General features: G+C 40.3%; 1 protein-coding gene across 3 annotated transcripts in view; it reads left to right on the top strand.

The window, feature by feature from the left end:
• The window catches only part of KYNU (kynureninase), a 60,921-nt gene that overhangs the window by 23,366 nt on the left and 16,473 nt on the right, over window positions 1-21,082 (top strand). For 2 of the 3 annotated variants that reach the window (XM_059852315.1, XM_059852317.1), the window contains exons 5-10: window positions 2,154-2,215; window positions 3,572-3,643; window positions 5,139-5,213; window positions 6,516-6,662; window positions 12,862-12,960; window positions 13,751-13,824. In XM_059852315.1, the coding sequence (XP_059708298.1) occupies window positions 2,154-2,215; window positions 3,572-3,643; window positions 5,139-5,213; window positions 6,516-6,662; window positions 12,862-12,960; window positions 13,751-13,824 (529 nt within the window). The remainder of the gene's footprint in view (window positions 1-2,153; window positions 2,216-3,571; window positions 3,644-5,138; window positions 5,214-6,515; window positions 6,663-12,861; window positions 12,961-13,750; window positions 13,825-21,082) is intronic. The other variant, XM_059852316.1, reaches the window with a different exon arrangement.

Here is a 21,082-nt window from a genome sequence, read left to right as displayed (position 1 = left end):
ACATACAGGTTTTAGCCTGTCCTGGAGATATGGTATAAAGTTAGGAAATAAGGAAGGCAAACATAATTTTGTCTCCCGTGTGCCGGGTCTTTGAATATTGTAATAGGTTAATTGGATCATGGAAAGGTTGTTTTCTGAAATGCAGTGCAGGTTATAAAGGATAACAGTTTTCCAATGACATGGATGAGGTTTGTTTTGTGGGCATGAAATTCAATAATGGAAGGCTTTTAATAAATATATAATTTACGGAAGACCAAGACTTACATGACAAATGTAGTGTCATATTTAATTTGGGATGCTAACATGCAGCTAAAAGTGATCTACAGATTAACCATTTGTTTTATACAGAATCAGTACAGCAGGCAGAGGATTGCTCGTGCAGAATTTCCTGTGAAAGCCGCAGATTTCACAGAAGGAGCAGAGGGACAAATAAGAACAATGCCATTTCTTGATCCTGTCCCTTTTTTCAGCCTCAAGAGTTCCATAGAAATATTAAGACTGCAAATAATACTGTTTTGAGCTGCAATCACTCTCTCTAGCTGTCTCCTGGATCTGCAATAGAGCAACCCCAAGGTGACCTCTTCCAGCAGCATGGAGCCTTAAGATGCAATGCTATCAGAGGGAAGAAAAGAAAACAAAGGAGAGGAGTTTAAGTGAAGAAAAAAATTTATTTTTCCTTATGAAGAAAGTCCTTAATATATTTCTTTCCACAAACTTGATGATGTTCCTGGTATCTGAAGGAGGAGGGAGCTTATTCATTTTTGTGGGGCTCATCCCCTGGACTGATCATTCCCAGTCACTGACACCTGTTTTCCAAATCCTTTTGTCCAAACTGGAGATTTCAGCAGCAAGTGGAAATGTCCTTGAACACCTCAATGAGAATGGTGCTCAGCTTTTCCTGGGCTGGCAGAAGCTGAGGCCTGCTTGGGAGGAATGTATGAATTAATTATAATTATAGATTTCCATGTTCTTTGGCTATATTTGCCTGCATTGGGTTGAGCCCACTGTTATATCTTTTTTTCTACACTGACATAGCAATCAGTCTGTGAATTTAAACTGTTTAGGATACGGTGGCAGTGTAAGGCAGGAACAGGAGAAATTCAGGATTCAGCTTTCCTTTTCTTGTGCCTCCCCTTACCCTTTTATATCCCAAAATCAGCTTTTCCTTCCTTTTTATTGATTCCAAAAGTGGCTGTTGCCCTCCCTGCCTGCTTACACTTCTCTTCATCCCGCTTTCTCTGCAACCTCTCTCATGTTTGGTGAATCTGAGGCTGAGTGATGATCAGGACAAGGTGCATGAACACATCTCCCATCTGAAGAAGACTCTCAAAATATTGATTTGTCTCAAGAATGAATTTCTCTTTTTCAACAACAGACACCAAGCATGCCAGAAGGAAACAGGAATTAATTTTCTCTGTATCTTGGTGCTGCCCAACACACAATTCCCTGTCCTACCTAAAACCTTTCACCAGGGCTTGACAAATCCTGGAGAATTTGTTACTAAACACTTGCTAACAACAATTAGTTGTTACTAATTAGCTCTGCCTGCGATTAGCTGTAGTCCAAAGGCATCTGTTATTATCCTCCTTGGAGCAATCTCGGTATGGCTTCTTGTGAAGCTTATACATTAATAATGGTCTGCTATATCCAATAGGTCAATTTTGCTTATTTAATTTTTTAATTAGGGATGAGATTTATCTTGACATTACAGTAACCACTTACAACAGATGATTATCTCAATATGTTTTCTCACTTGTGTTACATATGAACTTCTGACAAAAATAAGTCTTCAAGTCTTGCTTTACATACAGTCTTTGTGACCTCACTTGTCTGAGGTATTCAAGATAATAAATCCACTGGTGGTTTGCTGGGAAATGGAAAGATTTAGTTGTGTTTTTTTTTTTGTTTTCTGTGTCTGACCTGAAAAAATAAATATTTTCCTGCCAGTGCAGAGTAGAGAGTCAGACAAGAAATCTTTTTATTTCACTCTGATGACACCTCAAACATTTGTTTCCTTTCCAGGCTTTGGAGAGACATTGACTGAATTCTTTTGCTTTCTCTCTACTGTTCTCTGCTCTCTGTTCTATTTCTCTGAAATTTTAAAGAAAAACTCCAACCATTTTTCAACCTTTTTATCTTTTTTAATTTTTCAGGGGCCAAAAGACAAGAAATAGCCTTAATGAATGGGCTGACTGTTAACTTGCACCTTCTGATGGTATGTCTTTATGATGAATATTTGATCTTGTGTTGACAAGTATTTTTCTCTTTTCTTTGTGTGTGTGTAAGCAAAGTGTTTTCTGAGAACCTCACACAGACAGCACTGGGTGACAGATTAAGTTTTTAAGCCTTGGGAGTTGTATCTTGAATAATGTATGTGCAAGACCCGGTCTGACTCAATACTGAGCAGGAAAGCCGGACAGAGAAAAATTTTCAAGGACTCTACAGGGGAAGTTTCAGCTGTTCTCACGTGTGTTGTATGTCAGTTGCCCAAGGAAATCTTATTATTTAAGCAACATTTACAAGTAACTTCTCAAATTTCAATTCCACGCCAGATTTCAAAGTTAAGGAAACAGGAGCTCAACAGTGAGCAAGACAAAGCTGGAATATCAGTCAAGCTTAAAATGCAGCTGCTTACAAGAGATGACACTTAGAATTATTTTATATGTACCTAAAATGTGCTAAAGCATTTTGACTTGCATGCCATAGTGACCAAAAATGTGTCTTATTTATGCTCAGGTGTCCCTGTGGCTGCATAGAGCCTGTCTCTGGTTCTCCAATATTTCCAAGGATTTGGTTCCAAAGATTTGGTTCAAGTGTAGATGTGAAACTTGCTTTGTGTGGTTCTCACAACAAGGTTTATCACTTGGATCCGATCCTCTGGACCTCTTAAAATTAATGAACATGGTGCAGGGTGGGGCTCAGCACAGTCAATTCAGGTGGCTACTCTGCCCTGAATGAAATGTGAATTTCTGGAGTACACAGACCATTCAGAGGGTTGTGTAACCCAAGTTAAATTGAGCAGGAGGGCTTGTAAGTCTTTGTAATCCTCCTGGCATGGTCTTTGTAGTCCTCCTGGCATGGTGGGCAGCCCAGCTTGCCAGGAAGTGAGAAGAAAAGATCACCCATCTGCAGGTGCTGAGATCAGGTCTTTAGTCAGCCTTGTTTTGGAGTAAGGGATGATTCCATAACTAAAGTTTAAGTGCAGGGATGTAAATCTAATTATTTTTCACTGTCTGGTACTCTTCAGCTTCTGCTTTTGATTGCTGGATGGAGCTGGGTGAAATCCCAGCTTGCCTGGCTGCAGTCAAAGCTTTGCCATTGATTCCTATAAGTGCAAGTTTTCACTCCTGGGTTTTGGTGGCTTTGTTATGGATATGAGAAATACAGTATTATAACACTTTCCTACTTTGATAAATGTTATACGGACAAAGAAATATTTGTAATTTCTGGGGGATTCTCTGTAGGTCTGCATGACAGTAAAGCAGTCTTTATTAAGTTATATGCTGGGAGCATCTTTCCCATCTCTGCTTAGATAAATTTCAATATTTCTTTCTTTCTTTTTATTTAACAGCTATCTTTCTTTAAGCCTACTCCAAGACGCTATAAAATTCTTCTAGAAGCAAGAGCCTTTCCATCTGACCATGTAAGAAATTAATATTTCACCATATTTGTATTATTAATAATATTTTTCCAAAGAATATCAGTAGTACAATTTGAATATTTATTAGCTCATCTTGTTCAAGTAACATTACAATAAAAAAATCTGTCAGAAACTTTTGAGCTCAGCATACTTTACAGATCGTAGCTTTATTCCTTTTGTTCAAATAAGAAGTGTTGCATGAGGAAAAGAATGAATGGGTACTTTGATTTATTAGTCTTTTTAAAGACATTGAGCAAACTACTGGCCTAAATCAACCAAAGTTGTAAATGTTTTATTAATTCTTGTTGCTGTTTTACTTTATGAAACCAAATCAATACAAACTCACAACATTAACACTTATACATCCCCAGACAGAGATGGAAATGTTTGTTCTTAGGACTTTAGATTACTAGTTCAAACATAATTTGTCTGCTATAAAATAAGAGACAATAGCCTGTGCATCAGAGCTTCGAGCAAATTAATCTTTGGGTTTGTGGGGCACTGCTGCTTTATCATCAGCGCCGTAAACTCCTGGAAATTGATAACAAATTTGATCTCAGAGGTACAGTAAAAGTGACTCGAGCTACTAACAGGTTTATTTGTAATGAAGATGCTGGCACAGATGTATACACCTCAAATTGCTTTTATTCTAAGTAATGTTCAGATTAATCCCACATTTGTTCCACATGCACTTGTACGTTTACACTCCATCCTCTTAAATTTCTATGGCACTTCAGTAATAATCTCTGCAACTGCCATCGCTTCAGTTCCTGTCGTGAAATTTTAAACTCTTTTATACTGTTATTTGATGATTGGTATTTGATCTCCAGGACCATTATTTATCAATAAAATTGGCAGATAGGATTTTTTAAATAGCTTGAGAGTTTAAAGCTCTTATTTCCCTCCAGCTGTGCAGCAAATAGAAGAGGTGAGAATGTCACAGGGCAGGATGTCAGTGCTGGCCAAACCTTGTTTGTGTTGGCAGCAGGGCATGTGAGTACCCAGGGCTCCTGGAGAAGGGATGCTCAGTCCTCCTTGGCTGTTATCCCTGCAACAAGGCTTGGCTTTCTGGCCTCAGGTGGAGTGCATCCATCACACCACAGAACCACGGAGTGCTTTAGGTTGGAAAGGACTCCAAGATCATCATGTTCCCACCCCCCTGCCATGGGCAGGGATGACACCCACTGGACCAGGTTGCTAAGAGCCCTATCTCCACCATCATTCTACTCCATGGATTTATCCTGTGGGATTCAGGCTTTGACTTTGTCCTTGCAAAGGAATTAAATTAATTCTCATGTGAATGAAATTCAGATCTTTTTTAATCCAAAGGAAATCTGTGAATTTCTCAGTGGAGTTGGATTATGCTTTCAAGCATTACTTTTAGTGAAAGGCAAGACATCTGAAGAGCTTTCTCAAGTTCTGATGTGATGTCTTTTTTTCCTTGTAGTTGTTTATCATGTATTTGAGTTAATGCTGTCTGCATGGAATTCTCTTCCAGTATGCTATGGAGTCCCAGCTCCGACTGCATGGGCTGGATGTGGAAAAAAGCATGGTCCTGCTGCAGCCACGGCAGGTTGGTGAGGAACCTGTCACTTCTGCTTGCTGCCACCAAGGGCAGAAACACCTTTCATGTGAATATTCTCAAATATTCTAGTGTAGAAGTTGTAATCAGTGCATTAAAACATAGATTAAATTTATGAATCATAAACAGGTGTCTTTCCATGCATATTTTTCACAGTAGACCCCTTTTTATAATTGCTGATTCAATTTTTAACTTTCCCAGAAGAACAACAAAAAGCACAAAAAGCCATTCTCTCTATTTTTCCTGTTTCCAAAAAAAACTGGCAGCATCCTGAGTCACCTGCAAAATATGATTTTGACTCATTGAGAATTCCCAGTGTCCTTTGAATGTCCTGAGGTAAGAGATTGCCATAACACGAGCAGCAGTGTGTCTGCATCAGCACGGGCTGAGGGAAAGGTCTGCTCTCAGTAATATGCAATTCAGATTAATTTGAAATGCTGCCTCGCTTCACTTCTGCAGCATTAAGAACTTTGTCACCTAACTATAAACCCAGGGTGACCTTTTGCTTCTGAAATCTGAGTCATCTTGTGAGTAAAGAGCCCACTCCTGAACGCTTGATAGATTTGCAGAGATTGTTGAGATAATAACAGTCCCTTGCAATTCAACCATCTTGCCCAAGCTTTTTTCAGTAACAAGTCTAATTTAATTCTAGGTTTTCACTGCCTAATTGATCCCTAGGTGGTGGTATGTTTTACAAGATCCCTTGCTAGGAAGACAGGAGGAGGATGGGGCAGTAATTTTCCTGTAAAGAATCAAAAATGAGGTTGATTTTTTTTTTCTTGTGGTTGAAATTCTTCTATATTTAATGACCACAGGTTTGGGGATTTTTGTACTTTTGATGATGTGAGACATTGTTTTTGAAATATGAATATGTCAGGTTTATAATAGCTTCCTGTGGGATGCCAAGTTTATCAGAAAAGTAAAGAGTGAAGCTGATAGACAACTTTCAAGTCTTGTGGGTGTCACAAATTTCAGATGCCACTTAAAAATCATTAGATATTCTGTCTGCACCAGGAATTTTTGACTGTAAATTAAAACTGTCAGAAATACTAAAGAGTATGAAGCATGTTAGAGCATGAAGTGAATAGACATTTTATAATAGGCACCTCCAAGATTCACTTGCTTTATTTTTTTGAGGTTGCTTGCTCATGGGCACTACCTTTGTATATCATTACCAAGACAAAGGTTTGCTTTTGATCTCCTTTCATGGTAAAATATAGATTATGAAATAAGTAGTGGCAATATCATTACTGCCAGAGTTGATGCAAAATATGTCTTTTAATTTTGTTTTAGGGGGAGGAGACCTTGAGGACTGAAGATATCCTGTCTGTAATTGAGAAGGAAGGGGACTCTATTGCTGTCATTATGCTCAGTGGGGTGCAGTACTACACGGGACAGTTGTTTGACATCCCTAGAATAACAAGGGCTGGCCAAAAAAAGGTAGGACTGCTCCAGATGTGTCTTTTCATACCAATTTTAGATCCGTTTTCTCTGTCAAATCAGTTGTCCTGATTTTTTTTTTTTTTTTTGGTGGAACAAAACACAGAAATTTGTAGGTCTCTGGTAAAATGTAAAAGCACTCTGTGCCCAGAACTTTGGGGACTGTGTGTTGCATGAAGAAATAGCCCTGTGGGAGCAATCTTTCAGGCAGATGAATGTTAAACTATTTGGAAAAGGTAATTCATGACTATTAACTTTGACATGGCTTTTCTTGAAGGGTAGAATACCAAGAGCCTCAGAGAAGGAGGAGGAGGCAATCACAGCTCATCCCTGTCTTTGAAAGTTATTTTGTGTAAGATTTATGAGCTTTTTCTGAACTTTTTCAGTATGAGACTTTCATGGTTTTCCTCCTTTTCTGTACCTGTGTTATGGCAGATTTTGCCCCCCTGAGCAGGGAGGTGAGATCCCCATGGAGCCAGCACTGCTCAGACTCCACTGATGAGCTTTCTGGAGACAGGCACAATGTGGAGCACATCAACATCATAAGATGAGTGTATTTTAGTGATGACTCAGCCTTCAGAGCTTGCAGGCAGTGTGTTCTGTGGACATAGCTGTAAAACTCTTTAACCATCTCAATAGCCTTAGGAATCCAGGAGAAAATATTTTTTAATTAAGTTGTCTTATCAACAGGAGGGTCACCAGACTTTCCATGCTGGCAGCCTTTTACTGGATGCAGCTTATCTCATACAAGATTAAACCACTGAAGGGTAAACTTATTTGGTGTCACTGGGTTTTTGGCAAACCAGCCAAAACTCTTTATATTTAATGGTTTAACTCTCTGGAGAGGTTCCTACCTCAAGCACACTACACATCTTCTGTAGCTGTAGGTTTGGCAGTGGAATATTTTCTGGACGTCAGGGCGCAAATTCTGCTGATGGCAAGAGATGGTAAAGTCCCCCCTGGGGGAGCAGAGCAGGTGTGAGAGCTGGTGCAGAGCCCGTGGGATGTAAAAAGGGAATGTTCCCACAGAGCAGCACCTGGTGTTAAAACCCAGCGTTAAAAACAGCACAAAACAAAACCAACTTCTGACAGGGATGGAGAAAAGCAGGGTGAAATGAAATGTGGGGAGTCAGCTGCAGGGGAAGTGGGTTTGTGCAGGAGCTCCAAAAGCAACAGCGTCATGGTGCTTTCCTGGAGTGTCTGCCAGCACTTTGCTGACCACAAAAAATCACAATTCCACCGTGCTGGAATGTTGGAAAGGGAAGACAGGTTATTAACAGGATGGTGCCACCCACTGCTCTGCTCTCTCTCTCTCTCTCCTGGTAGCAGCAGAGCTGCCAACACCTACATGTCTTCAGTGCTGCTTCCCAGAAAGCCGCTCCATGATGTGTCTGAAAGGTGTCTGAGAAAGAGAGAGAGAAATCTTCCTTCCTTTCCATAAAGATGAACAACCTGAGAAAAAACCTATTGCTTTACCACTTCTCCAAAGATGCTCTCTGGACTGTGGGCTGCAGACTTGGATATGTGGAAGAGATGCAGTTTCACTGATAGCTCTAAACTGCCCCAAAGTGATGTTTTGGAAGAGAGTAGTCACTCACAGCTTATTACAGAGAGGGAAAATGGATTTGATGTTTATAAAATCTGAGGAGATAACCAAGACTTGATGGAGAAAGATTAAAATTTCTGCAAGGCAGTGCAAATAATAATATTAATATTAACCCAGGTGTATGGGCTTCCACAGGGATGCACACAAAACCACCACACACTCTACCCAGAGACTGTGTAATGTTCCTGAAGAGGAGAGCAATTTGTGACAGCAATTCAGCATTCCAGCAGGAACAGGTTGATGTCAAAGGCCTGTTTCCATCTGAATGCCTGTTAGAAATGACATAATGTAGACATGAATCTCTTCTTCCACAGATTTTTCAAGAGAGAGAAAAAATCCCCCATCAAATTGAATTTCTAGTGGTTCAAGTGTGCAGAATTGAGATCCAGGTAGATTAATGAAGTAAAAGATCATTAGTATACTGAAAAAGCAAAATTAATTCAACCTGAAGAACTGTTTGAGTACCCTTAAGGTTGAAAAGCATGAGCCAGCCGTGTTTTTATTTCCCTCCTGTCAGATACACTCAGCTCAGTGTCCTTACAGATTCTGCCCACAGGTTAAGTGATGTTTATGTGTTTATACAAACCCTCCATGAAAGAAACTGTTACACTACACTTCAACATCTGCGTATGACAAATATTTACATGAACAGCCACAAAATCGTTGATTCATGGAGTGTTTCTGTTGGTAAGAACCATTTCTGCTCCCTGCTGCTTATCTTGGACACAAGGCTTCTGGTTATCAAAGTGCCTGAAATGTGGGGGTATCAAAAGAATTGGCTCCTCTCCTCTTTTCCCAGGCCAGAGGTGCAGTTAAGAGCTGCTGTTGGATTAGAGGAAAACAAAAACAACTGCTGAAGCAGAATCATTAATATCTGTGTATCTATACATGGCTTTAATTGGACTTAGCATATCTCCTTCAAGAGCTTCTGGACCTGATGAATCCAGATTTGTCTTCTAGTCAACATATTGTCACAGATAGGCTGAAAGTTCTTCTGAAAGCAGATAAGACAGAAAAGTCATGTTTGTAGCAAAAATGCAAAGCTCTCCTTCCCAGGAATGAAGGGTGGTGGATGACCCTGCACTCCTGAACAGAAAATAGGCTGGGGAGAACTGACAAGCAAACGAGTCAGAAGGGGAAAATACAAGGTGAAAATGCTATTTGGAAGAAGAGATGGAAAAAAAAATCACTTGTCAGCCAGTATGTCAGAGAGAAAAATCCTACACAGATGGTCTTAATAATTCTTTTAATGTACTGTTGAAATAAAGTCCCACAGTGTTGTGCCCTATCAAGGCTTGGCTAGAGATTTGAGCTGTGAGCTCTGGAGGCCTGGAAAATGTCCTAGGATTCTTGAGGTCAATCATTTATGAATTAAGTTACTGATTTCCTTTTACATTTTTTAAGCCAATTTCCTAAGTTCTCTGCGTACATTAAGATTCCTCCCAGAGTGAAAGCTCTGCACATAGACAGCTTCATTAAGTCATTAAATATTAAATGAACTAAATTAAGCTTGAAAAATTACCTCAGGCTATTTTTCCATCTAAGGTCTCTCAGATAAATCGAAATTACTACGTATTGTGCAAGAGACTCATCAGCAGGCTGAGGAGGATGTAACAGTTTTCCTTGTTTCATACTTTCAAGCTTGCTCTAGAGGATGGAGGAGGCTGAGTTGTTTTATTCTTCTACAAGTGAAGAAATGGCTGACTTTTAGGAGACTCTACCTTTCAAATACAATTTTCATTTCATAAGTCATATCGTACTTTCCACTGACTCTGTACTGTTATGTAAAATATTTTAATCTCTTGAGTCCCAGTAGGAAGAGCTTTAAGATCCTTCATCTTCATTTCTTTTCCTGTCTCTCTTTCGAAATGTCCCAGCTTTGCTGGTGTGAAGCTGTCATTTCTCTCCCTCTCTCCAAATGTCAATGTCCATGCTGAGTTGTTACCTGCTGGTTATCAGCAGCTACCCAGACACTTGGCAGAAATGACTTTTAGATGTTAGAATAAAACAGAAGAGGCAGGGGAGAGCACATGTCCTCTCCTTTGCCCGGAGCAGATGGAGAGCTCTGTTTTCCCCCCAGTCTGGGGAAGCGCCGTTCCCACGCAGTCCTGGTTCTGCGTGGCTTGTGCAGGGAGAGCTGCTTCAGTTTGTTTTACTTTTTCCATGCAATCTGTGTGGCTAAACATTTGCTGTTTGTGTGACTCAAGTGCCAGACACCTCTCTGGGAAAGCGAACCAGCACACCCCATCTTGCAGATGACGACTCGAACAAACTGGTGCGAGTGGGCGTTTCTGAGACGATGCAGGAGCCCTGCCAGCACTGAACCCGAATTTCCCATGCCTCAATATTGTTAAACAGTGCCCAGTAGGATCTGCCAACCAGTTTGAAAGTGGTGGGGAGCAGCTAAAGAAGTTCAGGAGGATGGCCCATGGGTGTTGTGTCAATGACCTTCCTTTTTGCTCAAGCTGACCTGTTGCAGCCGCTGTCAGGGCCCAAGAACGTTTTTCCATGTCAAGGTAACACATGTGTGTGTAGTTATGGAGCCTCATTACTGTGAAGGAATCCAGCTGTCCCAAGGTGTCTCCTTCTAGCTTCCACCTACTGTATTTTCATAATTTGATATTATGTAGTTGAACATAATTTTTAATAGAGTATACGGTGTACTGACAGGGAAAGGACAACTGGTTTTGGCACATGATTAATAGAATTAAATTTCTTACATGCTTTTTCTTTATGAGCAACTTCCTTTTTTTCTTTTTTTGGGTTTTTTTTTTTTTTTTGTTTCAATTTTGTTAATGTACAGCCAGACACGCGCATTCTGCAAGACCCTCATCTATTGTTCCTGGTGTCCACTGAAACCAGTGCATCTGTCATAGAATTGCTTCCAAAAGTTTGTGTGTGATGTACGTACTTGTTAAGGTTTAAATCCAGTCAACTGAAGTTTTGAAGTTGATGCCTTAAAACCCTACGACAACCTCCTCATTCATTGGCAATTGTCTTTAGTTTGCTGTAGCTTATTTCTCTGATCCAAAGCCATTTTATCCCTGAATGAGAGCATTCCCATTGGAATTCAGCATGTCCCAGCCTCTCTGCATCATCTTCAGCATTTCAGTTGATTTCTCTTAACTCATTTCTGTGTCCCTGTGAAATCGAGACACCACGGCTATTTATTGGGACTCTAGTTCCAACATTTAGATCATGCAAATGCTATGGCAGTGAGTTTTCTTCCCATTCTTTTGGAGTAATTTTTCAAGCTGATAAGTTCACAAATGTCTCCATTAGAATTAACGTGTCACGTCTTCTTAAAATGCTGCTCCGTACAAATTGTTATCTAGTTTATACAGAAGATTAAATATACCAAAGTACCGCTTAAATAATTTAGCTAAGACTCCCTCCGTGCAAGAAACAGCAGGAGATTCTTAAAAAAAGGCCTTTGTTTTATTATTGGACGTTGATTTTTCTGAAGCCTGTGCTCTCACTCTTATTCCTATCCTGCTGCTTGCAAGCAAGCTGTTTGTATTTTAAAAGCAAAATGTAAAATAGCATTTAATTTGTAGTCCAGGCACAAAAAGCAGTTTTATTTCCCTGCTCTTAAATAAATAGCAAGGCTTAGAATAACTTTTTAGTTTAAAAATGCTGCCATCCAGTGGTTATTTCATGTGTAAAACTCATACTTTTAGATCTAGAAATCTCTCAGTCATTAGATAATGGGTTTTCTCCCTTTTTCCCAGTGTCCTGTGCAAATTGGGCTTATGGCAAATACAAGATTTTCACAGAGAAATGATAGATTCCTTCTTTTAAGGACAAATATAAAAGTTATTAAAGATCAAGGCATTGCATAGGCTGCTATCTCATCCATTTGGATTCCCAAAGAACAAGGTCTGCCTCGTTTAAATACCAGGGACACCTTGAGCATGAATATATATTGTAATGTAATTGTTCTTGGGTAACTGGCATCTGTGACCATTACTGCTTTGTCTCTGCCTGGGGGTTGTTGTGCCATACAGGAAGTTCTCAATACTCATTTCAAGTGATTCCACTTCACTGCACAAACAAAACCTCAGAAATCTAAACCCTATCCAAGCATCCTTGAAGACAAGTCACAGAAAAATTGGTGATTTCTACATGTATCTGTGGCATAGAGAACTTATTTCTAGTAATCACTCAGAACAGATGGGACTTGATAGATTAATCATAGAAGGGTTTGGGTTGGAAGGGACCTTAAGGATTGGCTTGTCCCAACCCCCTGCCATGGGCAGGGACACCCTCCACTATCCCAGGTTGTTCCAAGCCCTATCCAAGCTAACCTTGAACACTCCCAGGAATGGAGCAGCCACACATTCTCTGAGTAACTGGTTCCAGTGTCTCACCACCCTCACAGAAAAATATTTCTTCCTAACATATAACCTAAATCTCTCCTCTTTGAGTTTAAATCCAGTCCCACTTATCCTATCACTCTCCGCTTCTTTAAAAAGTCTCTAGGTAGCCTGCACATACTGAGAGCAAGTTAAGCTCTGAAAGATTTCTTTTCAAAATGATATCACAGTGATGATTATCTTAATAAGTAACCCAGTAATTATCTCTTTCCTGCAGGGATGCTTTGTCGGATTCGACCTGGCTCATGCTGTTGGGAATGTAGAGCTTCATTTGCATGACTGGGGAGTAGATTTTGCCTGCTGGTGCTCCTACAAGGTAAAACAGATTCATTGTTGGAGACTGTTTTCCATAATGTCACTCATCTCATGGGTCAGCACACAGGTCAGGTGAATAAGAGCTGCACCTGAACAGCTGAGCATGACTTGGCTGAATCTTTGAATTCACCACAGCAAAGAATGGACACTGACTTTAACAGTGCCTCTGCTATGAGTGAGTCCAAAAAGCAGCAATGACCTACAAGGTCTTTTGGATGTGAGATGGATGCTGGTGGTGGTTAAAGATCTGCCCTGTGGACATGGAATCAGGGACTCTTCTTATTTCTCACACCAAGAAGGTCTAACAGCTATAATGTTTTATGAAGTGGTCCCGAAATAAGAGAATATTCTTGTCTAAACTTTAATAATTTCAGATCACAGAGAGAGGTACCTTTAGTTTCTTTACTCCTAGTGAGATTAAGATTTGTCAGACAAAGTCAGATGAACTGTTTGATGACTTTGCCTTACATATATATATATATATATATATATATATATATATATATAGTAAATATATATGGAACTGTTTCAGATGTACTTCAATTTTCAATTTTCTGGCCTCTTAGACTTCAAATAACATACGTAAACTAAGAGAGATACTTTTATAACTAATCTGAAAAAATATATCTGCTTCTACCTCCCTCAGCACTTAGTGACAAATGCTAAGATCTCCATCCAGAAACCACTAGAAACATTAAAATTGGCTTGTTTTATAGATCAGGGTGAGGGAAGGAAAGTGATACTTCACAGATAATGAGCACAACATGTACATGTTGATTTATTCTTTGCAGTATTTAAATTCTGGAGCAGGAGGCCTTGCTGCTGCCTACATCCATGAGAAGCTTTCCAAGAGTATTAAACCAGCGTAAGTATTTTTCTAATAATAAATTTCCAAATAAAAGGTGCTGTGAAGTTTGAATGGGAAAGAAGCTTTCCTTTCAGAATTGAGATCTGAAAGTGAAATTGTGTCGATTTGTAGCCATAGAGTATGGGTATGTGCATCTATGCATATATTTATAGAAACAGAAGAAAATTCCAGTTTCAATAAGAACCCATTCGGGTAATATTTGTTACTGGTTTATTACTTCAATGAAAAGGGCAGTAAACATTTAGACAATTTGGTCATCTGGCTTTGTTACTTCAGATGGGTTGCTTTACACTAACTTTAGTAAATTTTGAAATTGCTAATGCCCATGCTCACATCTAAAATGCATTTCCTCCTTTGAGTCTGCTATCAATTCTTAACTAAACAGAACCATAAAAGAGAGTGTTGGTAATATTAAAAACAAGCATCCTAAATCATGTCTATGAAGCTGCTTAATATAAAGAGAATATTTAACATCTGCCTTTAAAAATGGATTTTAAATAATTATTGAAGTCTTTGGTTGGTGAACAAAATCAAAGACAGTTTCAACACTGTGCCTAATAGCTCTTTAGTAGTGGCATGTTTTCATTAAAATTATATCCACTGGTAAAGCTAGGAAGTATTACATGGAGATCTGCTCTGAAAGACTGTATAATCCATGGAAAGCTGAGCTATCAGCTGAGGTTAGCTGCATTAACAAAAATACCTGTTATTTAAGCCATTTTATGGCTATACTCTGTATATTAAGAACAGTGGGATAAATACTTTTAATGCACTGACAAATGTAAACATTTCTGGCTGTAATGCTTGGAGAAATTGCTGGCACTTCCTTTTATTTTAGCTTGAAGAACGCAAACTAAATCAGGTTCCAGAGACAAATAATATTATAAAAAGCAGCTTTGCTGCACTGTGTGCTGGTTTCAGACTGTCTAGACTCTCAGGAGATAACAAAATAATGCTGATAAGTTCTTTTCAGTCACCCATAACAGAAAACTCATTAGGATGACATATGACCTGTTGTGAGCTGATTCCAACCTTGTATGTGAGCATGGGCAGAACTTACTGGATATCTGAATATTTCTTCTGGAGAGGCTTTTTCCTGCTCCCCTGTTGCCAGGTGCAGGCATTGCTCCCATGGCCACTCCTGGTTGTGTGGCTCCCATGGATCCTGGTTGTGTGGAACTGGGTACATACTGGACAGTGGAAAAAATGTGAAAAATTACAGAATAGCTATAGGTGAAATTAATAAAACTCTGTCTTTTTTTTCCTCCTTGATGACATTTTGGGACTTTTCTGAGGGTACTAGCTTGGTACTGTAGGTAACAGTTTAGATTAGTTTTCCCTGACCCAGCTCCTTCATACATAGTCATTAATTTGTGCACTGAATCTGGATGCTGAATATCTTAAATGAAATTACCTATATGGAATAGGCTTTTCCAGCCTGGGGACAAATTACAGATATAATTCCAAACTTCCTGCATCGACCCTCTGCATTATTTAATCATAGTTATTTCATATATCCCAAGATTTGATAATCACTCATCAAATTGTTTGTAGTTCCTATGCCCCCATTGCATTACTTTTCCTTCTTTCCTGCAGCAACCAGCCATTTCAGGTCTCCAAATAAGGCACTGAGACAAAGGAGAATTTGTCTATGTCAAAGTATTCAATTGTATAGCTGATTTAAATGCAGAGCAATTTGCTGTATGTTGTACAATCAAATGGAGTGGAATTTAACTGCTCGGGAAGTTGCAGGCTCTGCGCTGTAGCTGCAGAGTCTCTGGCTGTCATCTGAAACAAGGATGACACCCAGTGGCCACACAACTTCAGTCAAGAACAGAGGCACCAACCACTTGTTTCTTTGCACCTCAGCCCACACATGAGCAGGGGATTAAATTCTAATCCAGCTGACACCCTTTCATCGTGTGAGCTGTCTGAAATACTGTTCTAACTCATGGCTGGTTTTAGGTGAGTCATTTTTTACTCACCTATATAAATTTTCCTAATTTGTCTCATCCTTCATATTTCCTGCAAGTTATCGACTAGGTAGTTATTTTAATATGGAAATAATCTATTGTGTCTTAATGGGAAAATGTGTGTTCTGACTGTAATTCAGGGAGGCAGAACATTTGTCTTTTACTGTCTGAGGCTGGGGCAAAGAGGGCTTGTTGAAAATAAAAAAAACTCGGTACAAAATTTCATTTTTAAAGCCCCAAACCCAGCTACTGCATATCACCAAAGGAGTTTAGGTTTTTCTGTTTAACTTCTCCTAAATTTGTGAGTATGCTTTTTCTTATGCCCAATTTAAGAAACTGGGTTTGTTCCTCTCCAGCTGCTCCCTCCAAAACCAAAACATTTATTTGCTGCTTTCTTTTAAAATGCAACTTGGGATAGACTTGTTAAAGTATTTAAAGTATTTAATAGCCTTCCCATCACTACATGAGGCCATGTCAGAGCTGTTCTCTGCTTTGGGGCTGCCTCTCTGCAAACCTCCACAACCCAGACCTGATGTAAATCAGCAATACCTTGGCATGTCCCAGCAGACAAAAGGCAAACCAGGCCCACTTTTCTTCGTGGAAGTGCAAGCTTCCCACAAGAGTTATAAAGTTGGGAATTCAGTGTCTGGGGAAAGGATTTTTGTCTGAGGGCAGGGCTTGATCTTTAGACCAGGTGGAAGCTGAGGGTGATAGAGTCTCCTATGTCCTGCTGTTTTGTGTCATTGCAAACCAGCCTGAAGTCCTGCAAGCACCTTGGCTTAGCTTGGGATGGTTCTCTAATTCACTGCAGGGGCCATGGGTCTAAAAGTGACCTGTTGTAACCAGCCCAATTAACATCTCTGCCTGAGCCTGTGGGGTAGGGCTTTGCTAGTCCCCATCTTCATCCTTAGAGCAGCAAAACTGAATCAATCTGACATACGTGGGTCTGATCTATCCCCCTTCTCCCATGATCTCACCTCCTTTAAGTCTCTCTTAATACTCAAATAGCTTTTTTAATACCAGGCTCTATATATCACAGTGCAATATATTCCTGGCTAATTGTGTGAGAGTGATTTCTTTATGGGAAGGTTTCAAATAAAAAAAAAAGGACCTGGAGAGAGCAGAGCTATGAAATACTACTGAAACCATCAGGTCAATGCAGGCTGAGCCTGTGCCACCAGGTTTCCATGTAAGTGTTGCAGAGAAGAGGTTTCCAACACACAGAGAGCACTGAAGTGACCTACTAAGACTGAAATTTTGCTTGTCTGGCTGTTTGAGCTCCAGAAAAGTTCCCATTTTAATTTTTGAAATTTTTTGCTCCCTCCCTAATTCTCCATTTATAAAAAGGATAACTTGAATTCCCAAGCAATTTGGATGTAATGAAATGTGAGTGTTTGTGAGCACCTGGGGGAGAAGATGCTTGAGTCAGGTGTTCCCAGCAGGGTGTTCGCAGCTGTAGGTGGGCAGTAGGCTCAGCTCTGCAGTCAGTGGGTGAAAGGGAGAGGAGGAGACAAATCTGCAGAGCCCTGAGACAGTAAAATAAGTAAAAGTAAGGCACAGTTTAAACAGATGAAAGGGAAATAAATGTATGTAAAGCAGTAAGGAAAATAATAGATAAACCCTTGCAGAGGATTAAATGAAAACTGTGCAGTGTTTAAAATGAAGGATTTATCAAGACTTTAGCCCACACTAGCAGCAGGTAGTGTTTAAAAGTGAAAAGTTTCTGTGATGTGAAGAAATGCTGCATGTGCGGGAAGCAGTTGATGTCCAAAGATTTGTTGGCTTTTACCATAGGATAAAAAAAAAGTTTGAAAGAGCAAGAAGCAAAAAGGTAACAATTTCATATTAGCTTTGAGGACCAAAAGGCATCTTCTGCCAATTTCTTCACAGACAGAGGTGAGATATAAGCTCTTTTTCTTATAATACTTACCCTTTTGGTATTTTGATGCCAATGAAAATGCCAGAGCACAAATAGCTTCCTGCTACTCCTTTCTAGAGACCTGCACAGCTTTTTTCATACCTGAACTCTAACCCTGGTGGCAGATAAACAGAAATATGCTACTCCAGCTCCTTGTACTTTCCCCTTCCCATTTTTCCCAGGTGCTCTGGATCCCCATCCTGCTCCAGTGCAAACCTTCTCTCTCCAGTAACTGTTATGCAAGAGGTCACTCTACACCTTCTTGGACTGGTAACTCCCACTGAGTTTTTCTTTGCTCATTTTCTTGACTTATGAGGAGATGTCACATTAGTCTTTTTTTGAATTAGAGTCACATAATCCCCAAAATAAAGAGCTGAATCTTCTGTAAAACTGCTGAAAATAATGTAACTTTGGAGGAACGTGAGTTGGAAGCAAAGGACAGTCATAAAAGGATTTGGAAAGTTGTTTTACTCTACTGGAAAGAACTAATGCTGATCCTTAGAATGATTCTAGGAATCACAGGATTATAGAATGATTTTGGTTGGGAGGGACCTTAAAGCTCATCTCATTCCACCCCCTGCCATGGCCGGGGCACCTTCCACAATCCTAGGCTGTTCCTAGCCCCATCCAAACTGGCCTTGGACACTTCCAGGGATTCAGGGGCAGCCACAGCTTCTCTGGGCACCCTGTTGTCAGGGCCATTCCATCCTCACAGGGAAGAATTTCTTCACTCAGACTGAGTCTTCTACTCAGACTTTACTCAGACAATAGGCCAAGATGGTCCATTTCTCACTGGCCTATTTAATTTGTCTCCTCTGAGCATCTCAGCCCTACTGGAAGCTTTATCAGAACAGAGCACCTTGTCCTGGTCAAGGAGAGGATCGGGAGAAGCAGCACAGAGACTCGTAGGGAAGCTGTGCTGAGTGCAGCCAGGTGGGGAAGTCAGTGGTGACAGATGGCAGTGAGCATGCTGCTGTTTCCAGAAGGGCTCTCCCTGGTCCTGCTGGACTCAGGCTGTGGGCTAATGTAAATAAACTACTCGTGCAGCGAGCACGTGTCCCCCGAGTGCATGAAGTATCCTGTGCTAAGGTAGAAATGAACTGTTGCTTTGCCAAGGAGATGAGAGCAATTTAGCTCCTTGAGCTAATTTAGAAACCAAAAGTTAAAACCTCCCTTGGGAAGAGACTGTTTAGGAATAAAGCTATCGGCTAATTAGGCTTAATTGCATTGTCTTGGGACAAGTGATTTATTAGGCCAATCTAGACCCATGATGGGCCTGCAGGGGTGTGTTCTCGGATTCACCAACTGCATGGCAAATATCCAAGAGCATTTTTTAACTTTGGAGGGAGTCTCTGGGAGAAAAAACGAGAGGTTAATGTGCACTCACATCATCTATTCCCATTCTTTTTCTTCGGCTCCTTTTATGTGGCTCCCATGATTGTCTCCTTGTTCTCTGTCAAGAATTTTCTCTCTCTCGTCCTTCAAATCCTTCCTTACAATTAAGCTGTATCTTCAAGCAATCTCACCTCTTTTCTCATTATAAATATCCCCTTTGTTCTTTCCTTCTTGAAGGTCTTCCTCCTTGTTTTGTCACCTTTGCCCTGGTTGGATTTTAAGATGATTGTAAAGGTGCTGTATGTGAACTCCACATCACCCATGGGGTGAGTGTGGAAGAAATGTGCTGCTCTCTTTCCCTGAGTGCACTCCCATGCATTTTTCCTCCTGGATCGTGCTGAAGGGACATCACTTGATGTGCTGTGCCGTGGTCCTGTCCCACTCCCAACCTCGGGAATGAGAGGGAGGGGGCTCTGTTCCTTCCACATTTGCTTTCCCATCTGTAGTGCCTCGAGCTTTCTCATGGATGGTGTAAGACACAACTGCTCAAACACATGAAAGGAACCAACCGACTTAGCCTGATGGAAAGGTGAATGTAGCCTGGGGGCAACTCTTGCATCCTGTTAACTAGCAGGAAAGGGATCCTGGGGCTCTCCTTGGAGTCTGGATGGTTGCTGTGATTTTCCCTTGCATTTCAAAGGCCGTGTGTTGTTATCTGCCTGCTCTGTGTGCCTCAGTTCTCCACTTCCAGGCAGGTAGTTTTGAAAGCACTTTGCTGTGTCTTGATTTTTCTCAATAAGACAAAGCAGCAAGCTTCCTTCCTGCTGAATTAATTTACAGAAATGCAAATACTGGTGTTACACACCTCTGAGAAAATGGAAAGAAAACCTTCTTTGCCTGCTTTTTTTAGTAAGTCACAAAAAGAGGTATTATTTCTCCTCTTATCCATTTATCTGTGTGTTTCTGTAGCCACCTCACAAAACCTTTCTATATTAGGGAGAAAAGAGTTTATTTTTAATGAAAAAAACCTCTAGTAAATCCTCTGCCGTTTCCACTAAGAGCTTGCTTACCTCTGTGCAGAAATGTGCTGGAACTAATGCAATTTTGCATCTGGGATTTCCTACTAGATGTTGACTCCCTTTCAGTGTTTGATCATTTTTTCACTTTTTCTACTTAAGAAATTTTGGAACTTTGTGTGAAGCTTTCCTCCTGATGTTCTCAGTTAAACCTGTAGTCTGCACATGCCCTTTAAAAATGAGATTTGATCATGTTTTTGTATTGATTCTTTAGACCACAGTGGGAAAATGTGTCTAATTTCTCCTTATAGAATGCTTTGAGGTCATGGTATGGCTTGAAATAGTGCTTTGAGGTCATGGTATGTCTTGAAATTGCTCTAAGCTGAAAGCACCAGCAAGAGCCTTTATGCTTTTGTGCCATTAAGTGTCACCAGTTTTCTCACCATTTCTGTCCCCCAGAGTTCCTGTAATTCTCAGCTAGGTGTTCAGGTGGGGTTTTGTGCCTGGGATGTCTCCCAGAGCTGTTTGTGTCCCTGACCTAGCTGAGCACCTCTCTGGCTTCAGCTGCAGCTCTGGGGTCACACATACAGCTCATGTTGTGATTCATGTCCCAGCCAGCACCTGACTCAAACATAAGCATTTTCAAAGGTCATTGTTCAGGTTAAGGAAATAATTCAGTCTTGTTACTTTTTGTTAAGCTGGCATTCTGGATTTGTGCATGAGGGCATTATGAAAGGGGTTTTTTTCCTTTTTTTTTTTTTTTTTTTCTTGGTTTATCACTTGTGCCTATTTGTTTCAACTTGTTCAGGGGTTTCTAGTCCTCATACTCCCTCTTTCTCCTGGTTAAAACTTCTTTCCAACACTCAACCAAGATAAGGTCTCACCAGGTCAGAAACCTTCTTTCTTTTTTTCTTTCGTCTCCCTTAATCAAATCTATTTTATCTTAAAGTCCAACAAAAGACATCCAGAGCCTGCTGTCTTCTATTTCTTACCCATCTCCACGTCTTTGAATC

This window comes from Haemorhous mexicanus, chromosome 8, assembly GCF_027477595.1.
Source record: "Haemorhous mexicanus isolate bHaeMex1 chromosome 8, bHaeMex1.pri, whole genome shotgun sequence".
NCBI classification, from domain to species: Eukaryota; Metazoa; Chordata; class Aves; order Passeriformes; family Fringillidae; genus Haemorhous; species Haemorhous mexicanus.
Note: the sequence above shows the minus strand (reverse complement) of the source record. Positions and strands in the feature narration are given on the sequence as shown.